General features: G+C 40.2%; 1 protein-coding gene across 3 annotated transcripts; it reads right to left on the bottom strand.

Annotated features, from left to right (window-relative positions):
* Positions 1–3,744: 3,744 nt before the first annotated feature.
* On the bottom strand, positions 3,745–8,242 carry LOC115204525 (SLC35A4 upstream open reading frame protein-like). 3 transcript variants are annotated; one of them, XM_029770177.1, is made up of 3 exons: positions 7,944–8,242; positions 5,550–5,648; positions 3,745–5,343 (listed from the first exon to the last, which is right to left on the bottom strand). In XM_029770177.1, the coding sequence occupies exons 1-3, from the start codon at positions 7,956–7,958 to the stop codon at positions 5,146–5,148; spliced, it is 312 nt and encodes a 103-aa protein (XP_029626037.1). In that variant the 5' UTR covers positions 7,959–8,242; the 3' UTR covers positions 3,745–5,145. The 3 variants fall into 3 exon arrangements, with proteins under 3 accessions (XP_029626037.1, XP_029626038.1, XP_029626036.1); XM_029770178.1 differs by lacking the exon at positions 7,944–8,242 and adding an exon at positions 6,669–6,883; XM_029770176.1 differs by lacking the exon at positions 7,944–8,242 and adding an exon at positions 5,935–5,973.
* Between the last annotated feature and the right edge of the window lie 3,541 nt (positions 8,243–11,783).

The following is an 11,783-nucleotide window of genomic DNA, read 5'->3' as shown; positions in this document are numbered from 1 at the left end:
CCATTGGAGAATCTTAATTTAAATAGTTTTTTTAGGCCAGCATTAATCTCTCTGGGAATCCTGTCCTAGAAGTTCCAACTAACCATTTGATCTCTTTAACAAGTATATTGTTTACGGTTTAGTAACAGGTTATCCATTATATTGAACAGATACTTAAGTGGCAGCTCTAACAATGAATTATAGTTAATGAGAGGGAAAATACGCGTGTGGACAGGCACAACTCCGATATAAAGTGTTGTTCTCAACGTGGCTGGGATGTCACGTGTCCTGCTTATATCAGTACATTCGTGACAACCTGAACATTACGAAAATGCATATTTGATCAAATAAGACATACGTAGCTAATAAGCAATTACTTTTTTTGTTAATCAAATTCGAACTCCTATTGACCTCCAGCAAAAACGACTCGCTTGGTGAGCGAATAAAACAAAAAAAATGCCACCTGCTAAAGAAGACAAATGTTGGGCCCAGTTATGCTTCGCTTCGCTTCGCCTCTTCCTCTCTGGTTGAACTGCTGCAGACACTTAAGATATTGTAGTTCCTCTGTGTGTTAAATAAAATATGCCATCAACAACTGCTGACGCTGATCAAGTCAGCCAATCAGAAATAACTGTCCAACCTGAGTTTATTTTATGTGTCAGGGACTTTCCTTGAATTTGACCAATCTCAATTTCGCTTCTCCTCGGACAGGTTATAAATTGTGTCTGTTTTGGGTGAGCCATTTCAGATTGAAACCCCCTTTAAAAGGTTGTAACAGAGAGACTGCTACAGGATGTCTGAGCCACAGAGACAGCCCCTCATCGGAGCTTCCAGCGAGCAGACCGCAATTCATGTAGGAACTACAGCAGAGTAAGGAATATTACATACCTTTTCTCTTGTCAATGTCTTTATTATCATTTTCTAACATTTACAGGGTAATTTCAAATAAGTCGTTTTATGTAAAAAATATATATATATATATTCCCAGGGGAAAGGAAGCAATGATCAAACTGACAAAAATGTACTTTTTTTTTGCCAAACTAAAAAGCATGATCATCACTACAACGCTGGCCAAACGCCTATCTAGATATACAAATTGTTGAGCAGTATTAGTTTTAATCTGTGATTACATAAATTGTGTATATATACGCTGATAGATTTTATCTTTGTTTTAATGTGATTTAGAATCTAGATAAATTCCTTAAACTTAAAAAGGGTGTCTGCCCAGCAACCCCTGACGTCATCATTTTGTTGTGAAAATAATTGACGTCATAAAGAAGGCATGATTTAGTATGGTCTAGTAATTGATTCAAATATTTTTTGTTGTTGCCACATACACATGTATATTGATTACTGTAATAGCGGAATTATACGAAAAGTCCCATCCATCAGACTTATAACAAAGCAATAAAGTATCCATCATGTTCTCAATTTCTATATTCTGTCTCCTCACAGAGGGTCCAACAAGAGGGCTTTCAAGATAGCTGGTTTCACCCTGTTGGCCTGCCTGCTCATTGCTGGTCAGGCTCTGACGGCCTACTTCGTCCTGGGCCAGAAGAACGACATTAAAGACCTGCAGGAAGAGAGCCACTCCCTGAAGAAGGAGCTGAGTCAAGGGCACGCTGGTGAGACGATATGCTCCCCTCAGGACCTGGTCCTGTAGAGTTCTAGTGTTAGCTAATGGCTATCAGAGCTACACCCTTTATTTGGAGCCTTTTGAACGGGAAATGAGTGAACTACCACTCAAAAAGATACTGTATCTTATGTAGGCTAAACTTAGTACATTTATAAGAAAGTTTCTCTCTTTCTGTCTACAGCTGCTGTCCCCATGAAGCTGCATGTGCCCATGAACACCATGCCATTGCTGATCGATGAGTCTGCTGATGAGGTCAGTCTTCAGCTATAGAAATGACATGTTAAACCATGATTAGCATGCTTATCAGTCTCTTGAATATGTCTTTATTCTCAGTTCTGTCTTTCGGCTTCCTTTTTCAGGGGACATCTACCCAAGGGCCAAAGGAAGGTATGAAATGTTATTCATTGACATTTCAACTGTCATGCCAGTAAACCCCCCTTTCAAAGCTCCCCCGCCCCCTCTTTCTCACTTCCTCTCTCATCACATAACATGTAGGTATCTTTCATCCACACCAGGTTCTGCCACCCAGTGTCAGCTGGAGTCAACAGGGTTGAAGCCAGCGAGTATTCCATCCTTCCGACCCCAGTGTGATGAGCAGGGCAACTACCTGCTCCAGCAGTGCTTGGACACCACACCCCTTTGCTGGTGTGTGGATGCCAGTGGGAAGCAGCTCTCTGGCACCGTAACCAGTGGGCCTGCTAGGTGCGGCACCACATCCGGTAAGATCCTGTTTGAAGTTGATTATTCATTTTGAAGTTGAATATAGATGGATATTCGTTTAAAAAATAAATTATACTCAGATGTTGGGTCCCATAAACACTAGACCCACTTCACTCTTTTCTACTTTAAGGACTAGTTTCCCGGACAAAGATTAAGCCTTATCCTTAAAAAGCATGCTCAATCGAGAATCATCCATAGGAATAGTTTTTTAAGTCCAGGTGTTATCTTAATCTGTGTCTAAATAAACTGACCCTAGAAGTTCCAACTAACCATTTGATTTCTTGAACAAGTGCATTATTTTCAGGTTTAGTTGCATCAGAGACAAGATATTTTAGTTCCCCTTTGTGTTCAAGAAAATCTTCCACGAACAACTGATGATGCTGATCAAGTCAGCCAGTCAGAAATACTTAAATGAAACCAAACAATTCCAACCTGAAGTTCCCTTATGAATCAGGAATTTTCCTTGGACCTGACTAGTCTGTTTCCCTTTCTTCAGAGAAGATAGATATTAACGATTTTTTTGTGTGAATGAATCCATTGTGATTAATGCTCTTAGATTATGATACTAGGGCTGTCAGAGTTAATCCGTTAACTCAAATTAACTTTTTGTAATTTTAGGGCACTATTTATTTTATGCAATAATTCGCAGTCTGAAAGCATTGAAAATACACTGAAAACATCAAAAATACATAATCTATTCAGCTAAAAACAACAGTGCGATGTCAAAACAAGTTACATTGAGGTTAGATTTTGTTTACCATTATTTAGAACAAAATCAAGATGTCAATATTCTTGTAATGCTTTTTATATTAAAAAAAATGTAAGCAAATTATGAATTTGCGATTAATCACAGCAAATCCAGCGATTAACTCTTATAATAGTTTGACAGCCCTAATTCCCATCCATTTTTACTACCTTTTGCAGCACTCAATCATGTGATGGCCATACCTGATGTGATGCTGAGTGGTAAGTACCCTTGTGGCATGTAATTTTCCACTAAAATAGGAAGCAATTAGTCGTTGACCTTTCTTCAAGTATCGTCTGACTACATTTGTATGCTGTAAGGAACTATCTGGCTATTCTGTTGGTAATGTACATTTATCTTTATTTACAGATGAGTGAGGACCAGTAAAACTGTCCCACTAGACATCATATCTACATTTAAGCACTTCCTTTCAGAATGCCCTGATTCTGTGGACATTCTAGATAATCCAGCACGTGGATTTGGAAACTAACAAGTTCTCTTTTGTTGTATTTTCTTTATGGGTCTATTTAATTAACCTAGGATTTTGATATAATAAGGCCAGGTGTACTAACTGCTGCTCACTGCTAACCATAAAACTGAGATTAGGCCAACCAAGGTGTAACTGTCATTCTAGCTAATAAAATAAAGTCTAAATAAATGCCACTGAAATGAAACACTTTATTTAAAGAGCTGCCATATAATTGAAGTTTCATACCATTTCAAGTGTACAAACCAAAGCAAAAGAAAATGCACAGCTACATTTTGTCACAACGAGAACAAACATCACTGACATAGCATACCTCATGTATGGAAAACCAATTATAAATGATCTGCTATTGGTAATTTCTCATTTCACTGTGAGATTAAACCCATATAGATGGCATGTTAGTGCTGAGAACATTAATAACTGTGAGCATCTCATTCTATTAGGCTCTCCAAGATCTGTCAGTCTGGTAACAATGGCAGTGGTTTTCAAATCTCTCCTCTGGCATTTTTAAAGTTTAGTTGTAACTCTGAAATAGCACACCTGATTCTGATTCACCTATTCAATGGCTTGATGATTAGTTGAACCAGGCGTACTAGCTGTGGAATATTTAAAATACATGGAATGGCTGGGGGTCCTAGAAGCTAGGTTTGAAACCCCCACCTGAGCTAGGAGACTACAACCCACTGAGGACAATATCATTAACCTAATAGTGCATGGCTCAAGATTGGGCCTAGTAAACAAGTATTGTGGTAAATCACAAACTTCTCCCATGTAGTTTGTTCTGGCTGAGAAGGCAGTACTGAACATTAATAGAATTGCAATGCTTGAGCCAGATGTCCAGGGTTATATCAGTTGGTATATGGATTTACTTTGCTAAATCACAGGAACTCCTGCCAGGGCCACCTGACCAATATGGATGCAAACTGTAGGTCGATAGTTCCCCTGTAGAGGTCCCTGTGCACCATTATATAGACTGCATTGTGATGTACTCAGTGTACAGAACTATCAACCAGACAAAAAAAGACTGGTCTACTAGGAGCAGGTCAATATGGGTTTACATTGACCTACAAGTCAAAACATAGGCAGAGAACTTGCTAGGGACAGATTTGTAGATATTAACATAATATTCTCATGGTCATGTTTAACATATGGGTACTACAGTATGTTGTAAATATCATTTGGGTATAACAAGGTTGGATGGTTAATCTACAAGCAAGACCAAATAGAAAGCTGTCCTGAGGCAAAGAAAATCTCCCCCTATAAAGCGCCCACTTCCATCAGTAAAATCCCCATTGCATAAAATAAGAACATTATCTTTCCAGTTAATTTTAAAATATATATAAGCCCCTGAGGAGTATTGCACACATTGCAAGAGATGATTGTAAAGACGTGATGCATAATTCAAGTAACCATATTGTTTTTTTTCTAAATTTCTCCACACAAACATAATTTTTCTGAATTCAGTACCATTGTGCAATCTAAAACTGAAGGCTGTGGAGTGGAGTAGTTCAATGGATCTTTTTTAGGGGGCAGGTTTATTGGTTCAGTGATCCATCTTCTCCCCCAGAACCAGGGCTGCTATTTGCCGGGTCCTTTTAGAGTGTTGAAAAAGTCTTTCAGGGTTTGCTCGATGTTGGGCACGCCAAAATTTTGAGCTGCAAAGATACCTGTGCAAGTCCCAAGGATCACGCCCAAAACCGCAGAGGATCGCAGCCTAGACACAATATATCCTGCCAAGAAGCCCTTAAGGAAAGGAGAGGCCAGCACACTGCCACCCTGGAACAACAAAAAGTCACCCTCATGTTTGAAACACACAACAAACAGGTATGATTTTCTTCTAAGCCCATCTGACAGTTTGACAAGATGTATGGAAAACATGTACTCTTATCTGCACATATACAGACCTGATCTATAACAACTACAGAAAAGTGAGGGTTTGTATGAGGTCATGTTTGCGTGAAAGTGTGTGCCAGACATCTGACCTGTGGGATCCCAGCCTGTACTTCCTTCTCCACACGCCGCTGAATGTCCTCTAGCTGGTCCTTGAGCTCTGCCAGGTCCTTCAGTGGTCTCAAGGGGTCCTGTTGTAGTACATGTCAAAGGTCAATTACGATACATATCAAACAGGACTTCAGTTAATATATTGAATCTTCTATAAATAGGCGTGGTTGGTCATATCCTGGGTGGCTACTGATAACTGAAGAAGAAAAAAAAATCTACAATGACAATATTAAGAGAATAAAACAGAATGCAGTAATTATTAGGACCAAAATGTGAGCCTCAAAACAAGAAAGTAGGACCAGCCCGCTCGCCCATTAGGCGATTAACCAGGGCGGCATTTTCTGTGCTAAACTGACCAACACTCACCTGCAACAACATAAAACCTCTCATATTTCTGCCGAGAAACAATTACAACAATTTCTGTCAACCAGTGGCATATGGGCTTTTTAGGTGGGCGCTGACGCTACCCTGTGATAAAACGTTCCCACTTTGTCAAAGGCGCAAAATATTTTGCTCGTCTATTCCCAGGCCACTGTTGGAGATGCGCATCGCTGCGGCGCTCCACCAACGTTCCGTAAAAAAGATTTACATAAATCATGTCGCATATACAGCCTATGGTAGAAATAATGCGGCCTTTTCTGTAGCATACATGGAGATAAAATGTATGACAATGTAATGCGACATACTTTTTACATCATGCAGGTTTCGCCGATCAAATAGCCTAACCTAAATGGCGCCCAATCACAAAAAACAAATGCACTGCCATGTTAAACAACATATCCTAAAAATGGACCAGGTCAAAGTAAAATGGACAATCAGGATACTCACAACTGCTCTCCAGGAGTTTCACCCCGTGGGCTAAATTGTCATGATCAGTGGTTTAAAGTTCGCATCCGTATATTTTTGATAAACTAAACTTGAGAATCTGAATTTCCGCTGTGTAAACACATTGATTATTTTTGCAAATAGGCTCAGCTTAACTCCTGATAAAGTTAGCTGGGTTGCTGATATGCCGAATTGAAATAGCCAAATTGATTAGTAACAGAAATCAGGACTAATAAAGCCAATGCAACTGCCTGTTTTACAAACCGTAAGCCTACCACATGGATGGGCATTCATAAAATGCCATTGTAGACTACACCCCAGTAAGCACGGACCAACGCCAGCGTCTTTCTTTGGTGCATTCCAGACGGGCCTTGACGTTTATGTTTGGTAAAAATTTTGTTCGGTCTGGACCAATCTTAATTTGGCCCAAACATAGGCTTCACAGAAGGTTGGTAGCACCTTAATTCGGGAGGACGGGCTCGTGGTAATGGCTAGAGCAGAATCGGGAGTTGTTTCAAATACATGGTTTCCTGGTGTTTGATGCCATTCCATTTGCTCCATTACAGCCATTATTAAGAGCCGTCCCTCCCCTCAGCAGCCTCTTGTGATGGACGTCCATGTTTGGTTCAGATTTGGTATGGTCTGAATTTGGTCCAAACATAGACGTCTATGAATTAGGTATTTTCAACTTTCATTCAAACTGAAAATGAACCTGAATTCACGTCTGGAAAAATATGTATTTTCAACATCTGTAAAATACCCATTTCAACTTCCAGAAAATACGTATTTTCGCCTTACATTCAAACCCTACATTTAACCAAACTTCGACGTCTGGAAAATACCTATTGTAATGAAACAGGCAGGGAGGGAGCAGGTCTCGAACCCTCGACCTTCTAGCCCGAAGTCCAGCGCGCTATCGACTGTGCCCCAAAAGCATGCTCGAGCGGCAGAGTCGACATCGGCGCTTATAAACCCAGCGTCGTTTCAACGTCATTTTGCTTACTGGGACTATTTTAGTTTGTCTCACCTAGTGCAGCAGAACCGCCCAAAAATATTCCATCCAAATCTTCTAACTGTTACTGTCACATTACCTATATTGTAAACGAAATCCATTATTCGGCGATACTAATGCTTGTTATTAATGTGGTTAACGTTACTGTTTTACTTTCTTGATCGACTATTGATTACTCTAGACTAGTGTAGACGGCACAACTTTGACAGCTCATGGGAATTCTAAAGGCCATAAATGTGTCTTATGAGTATCGTGTTTTTATTCTTCGTTCTTACAGACATCATACCCAGCATCGTAACGGCAGCAGACGCCTAATGGACCAGTAAATCAGGTTGCTGATACGAATGTAATGTTTAGTTAGCTAACATTAGCTAGCTAGTAGGCTAGCGTGACAGCTCTTCCGCAAAAACATAACGTGACCGTGGTTTTGATAGCTTTATCTACATTGAACAGACCTGAAGGTAAATAACGTTAATAAACAAGTGCTACAACTGCGAATAAAAGCTCAGATTTTAACTCCCCAATTTATGGCACTAACCTTGTCGTCCGCCATGTCTTCAAATCAATGCTCCGTCAGTCTATACCACTGATTTATGACTGGGTTCGATTTTCTTTCCTGCTCGAAGACATTGTTATTTATTTTAATTTAAACCTTTATTTTTATCAGTCATAGAGTCCAAGGTATATTTTACAAATGAGCCATGAATTACAGAAGTTACAAAATGCAAGCAGAAAGAAAACAAGGGCATAAAAACAAACACATTCATCAAGGTATTCAATAAGCTTTCTGAATTGCCATAGAGGCACTAAAACATCCTCTCAGAATGCCGTATTCTGGAAGACGGTAACTCAAATCAGTGCCGACTGTTTTTACTCTGTTTACTTGCTACATCGGTGTTTCATTATCTTTACAATGTGTCAATATTTTATATCTTGCTAGCTTCATGACATTGAGGCCAGTCCTGTAGCCTGTGCACGGGAAACAGGACATGCCATGCGTAAAGTCAGCTTGTTTTATTATTAGTGAAAATAAACTGATTCGAAACAGACATTTTTGAAACTAGGGCAAAATTGTATTTGCCTGGCTACCCAACTCCTTGCTCTGGCCTAACGCTAAGCCACGTTCACGGACGTAAATTTCTTCTCAAACAATGAAGTATGTAGCAAACCAGAGATATTAAAGAAAGGAGGAGATAGTAATCCTATAGGCAATGAATTGACGAACGTGTAACGCCCCACCCAGCAGACCGTTGACCAGTCGCGTTCACGTTGTCATGCTGCGTCACGCCTTTGCGAAGCTAATCGTCACTCAATCCGTTCTCAAATGCCGCGTTCAAAACAACTGGGAACTCAGAAATCTCCTACTTCTGACTTCATTGCATTCAAGACAACTAGCAACTGGGAAAAAAACGAGCTCCAACTTGGAAATATCTTTTGAACAGTCATCCAACTCAGAATTCCAACCCGAAAACTCAGGCCTCTTTCTAGAGCTCAGACTTTTCGACCCAACTTCGTATTTTTCAGAGTTCCAAGTTGTCTTGAAAGCACCAAAAGTCAGGGTATTGGTGCTTTCAAGACAAATGGAAACTAAAAAAAAAAAAAAAAGGTCAAATCATGCCGCTGATGATCTTCAGGTTGGAAAGTCAGAGCTCTAAAATGATAAGAGTTTCCGACTTGGAATTCCGAGTTGGATGAACATTCAAAAAGATTTCTCAGTCGTAGTTGTTTTTTTAAAAATAAGTTCCCAGTTGTCTTGAATGCATTGAAATCGGAAGTATGAGATTTCCAGAGTTCCCAGTTGTTTTGAACGCAGCGCATGAGTCCAGAAACCTGCCTTTTTCCCTTGAAATAATGTGTAATGGCACAATTCCAAAGATATACGTAATGACACGATTCCAAAGCTATACGATATTACAGAGAACAAGTTAATTATCTCACATCACGAAATAGAGCCCCCCATAAAACCTAGCAGTCAAACAGGGAAATGGTTCCAATATTTTTTCCTCCATTCATTTTTCCTATAGGGGATTTTAGAAACACTTAAAATAAGGTCTGTGTTTCGTGTAATTAGTTTGTGCAATTACGTTTTGATAATCATGCAAATCTCTCTTGGACAAGGTGACTTTTATCAATATATTTGTCTGATTCGAAAATGATAAGTAGACATGCAAAACTACAAGTCTCATAAGCTCCTGCATGTCACCTCTAGCTGATGCCTTTGTTAACCGGTATTGTGTTAATTTATCTAACATTAGATTGTTTTTTTAACTAGGCAAGCCTGTGAAGAACACATTCATATTTACAACAACAGCCTACTGCCTTGTTTAGGGGCAGAACAACAGATTTTTACCTTGTCAGCTTCGGGATTCGATCCAGCAACTGGCCCAGCACTCTAACCACTAGACTACCTGCCGCCCACTTAATCCAGAGATTATTACCTTTGCCTCAATTTGTCAGTCTTGTCCAGATCATTTGTAGTTATTTATGATAGCCACATTAGCAGCTAATTAGCAATTCATTTGCTGGGCGCCAATAGAGGCAAATTTATTGATAAAAGTTACCTTGTCCTAAAGAGATTTAGAAGGTTATCAAAATGTCACGCCAGGGTAAGTTTACATGAAATACAGCCCTTATTTTAAGTGTTTCTAAAATCCCCTATGGGGAAAATGAATAGTGGAAAAATTATTGGAACCATTTTCCTGTTTGACCGCTAGGTTTTATGGGTATTATGACTCATACCGTGGTGCTCTATTCATGCTAATGTTGGGTTTTTGAGCTAGCGCCCAATAGACTCTAACTGAAGGAGTGCGCTCCCAGTCTCAGAATCGTCCAGAATGCACCGCGCTACCCATTGACGACGCATGGGCAACGTTCACAATGGAGTTTCCCATCTCCTCAAAAGTGTCTCTGAGAGAACATAGAGCAGAGGAAGAATTCAGTTTGTCGTCAGGCAAACTTTGTATCGTCTGCATAGAACGATCGCGCGACACGCGCTCTCCCCTCATGTGCCATCAAGGGGTGCATGCTACACGCGAGCTGGGAGGTGGTTGTCACGGCAACCCAAGTGGAGGTGAGAAAAGGATGACGCAAGCAGACTGGACGATGACGTGCAGTGTGAGCCTTCAAGACGTGGATGCTGATTAAGGTGGACCATAGAAATAATGTAGGATGGAACTGTAGACCATGTGTAGCCAATGGTAGTCAAATGTTTTTCACTTTCCGTATAAGCATGCTCAGTACAATTTAGTTGGCTATATGCAGCTAGGGAGTATTTTTGTTGTTGTTGATAATTCATCCATTCATCAAATTGTACTGGCCATAGAATGACATACAATCTCTCTGCCATACATTGCCCTGCCGAGCCAACCTACAATTTTTGCTCAGTTGATTTGTGGAGACTGGGATAAGGATCAGATTGATGGCCATCAGTTTAATTACACTAAAACATTGCATCTCGGGAAATGAGAGGGTTTTAGAAAAGCTGCAGTAATTCCCTTTAAGGGATGCTGCTTGTAGAACACCTTAACATAGAGAGGCACCCATTAGGAAAATAAAGATTTACAGTAGCTATTCCTGTATTCTGTAAAATGTAAATGTTGCTGGCATTGCTATAAAAAAGCGCTCTTAATATTGCCCTCCCAAATATATTTTTTTAAACAGTAGACCATGACAGATGCGGGTTCTTTGTGTGGGATAGATTTATGTCACTAATCTTCCTGAGACATCCCATTTACACAGAGAGGTGTGTGTATCCCATCTCAAATTGAATTAAATCCTATTACAGCTCCTTCGCTACACAGACACTTGATATAGGCTACACCAATCGCATGAACTGTTTGAGAAAGTGTGTTTGTTTTGGTTTCTGTATTATTGCCCTTTTATTGACCTCCATATTCCTGTAGTAATGTATTTATTCTATATTCTAGAAAAGTAGGATATTGTGTCTGTTTGCTGGTGTGCACTTAACCCTTGTCCCTAAAGTACCTTTTCTCTGCCTCCTGCCCAGCCGTCCTTAAGGCACAGAGAGAGAGAGAGAGAGCAGAGCCAGGGGACAATCAGAGAGGGAGGGAGAGAGAGAGTAAAAGCTAGAGTGTTTGTGAGAGAGGTAAGGGGTGGGGGGAAAGAGGAGGGGGAAGAAGCTGCAGGCACCACTGAGCACAATACAGAAAGAGAGAGAGAGAGAGAGAGAGAGAGAAACGATAGGCGGCAGCAGTATAACAAACAGCATCCCTCCAGCACAGATAAAGAGAGAGAGGCAGGCTAGAGAGAGAGAGAGAGAGATCATCAAGACAGAGAGAAAGATCATCAAGACAGAGAGAGAGTTCATCATTACAGAGAGAGATCATCGATGGAGAGAGATCAATGCAGAGAGAGATCA

This window comes from Salmo trutta, chromosome 12 (genome assembly GCF_901001165.1).
Source record: "Salmo trutta chromosome 12, fSalTru1.1, whole genome shotgun sequence".
In the NCBI taxonomy this organism is placed as follows: domain Eukaryota; kingdom Metazoa; phylum Chordata; class Actinopteri; order Salmoniformes; family Salmonidae; genus Salmo; species Salmo trutta.
The sequence above is the reverse complement of the archived record's forward strand: the minus strand, read 5'-3'. Positions and strand labels throughout refer to the sequence as shown.

What these genes read in the sequence shown, in the direction of transcription:
- LOC115204525 (XM_029770176.1), bottom strand. Translation starts at nt 5,958, where the DNA reads ATGAGAGGTTTTATGTTGTTGCAG. An exon ending in GAGGTTTTATGTTGTTGCAG is followed by an intron (nt 5,649 to 5,934) that starts GTGAGTGTTGGT and finishes GTACTACAACAG; the next exon opens with GACCCCTTGAGACCACTGAA. An exon ending in TACAGGCTGGGATCCCACAG is followed by an intron (nt 5,344 to 5,549) that starts GTCAGATGTCTG and finishes TTGTTGTTCCAG; the next exon opens with GGTGGCAGTGTGCTGGCCTC.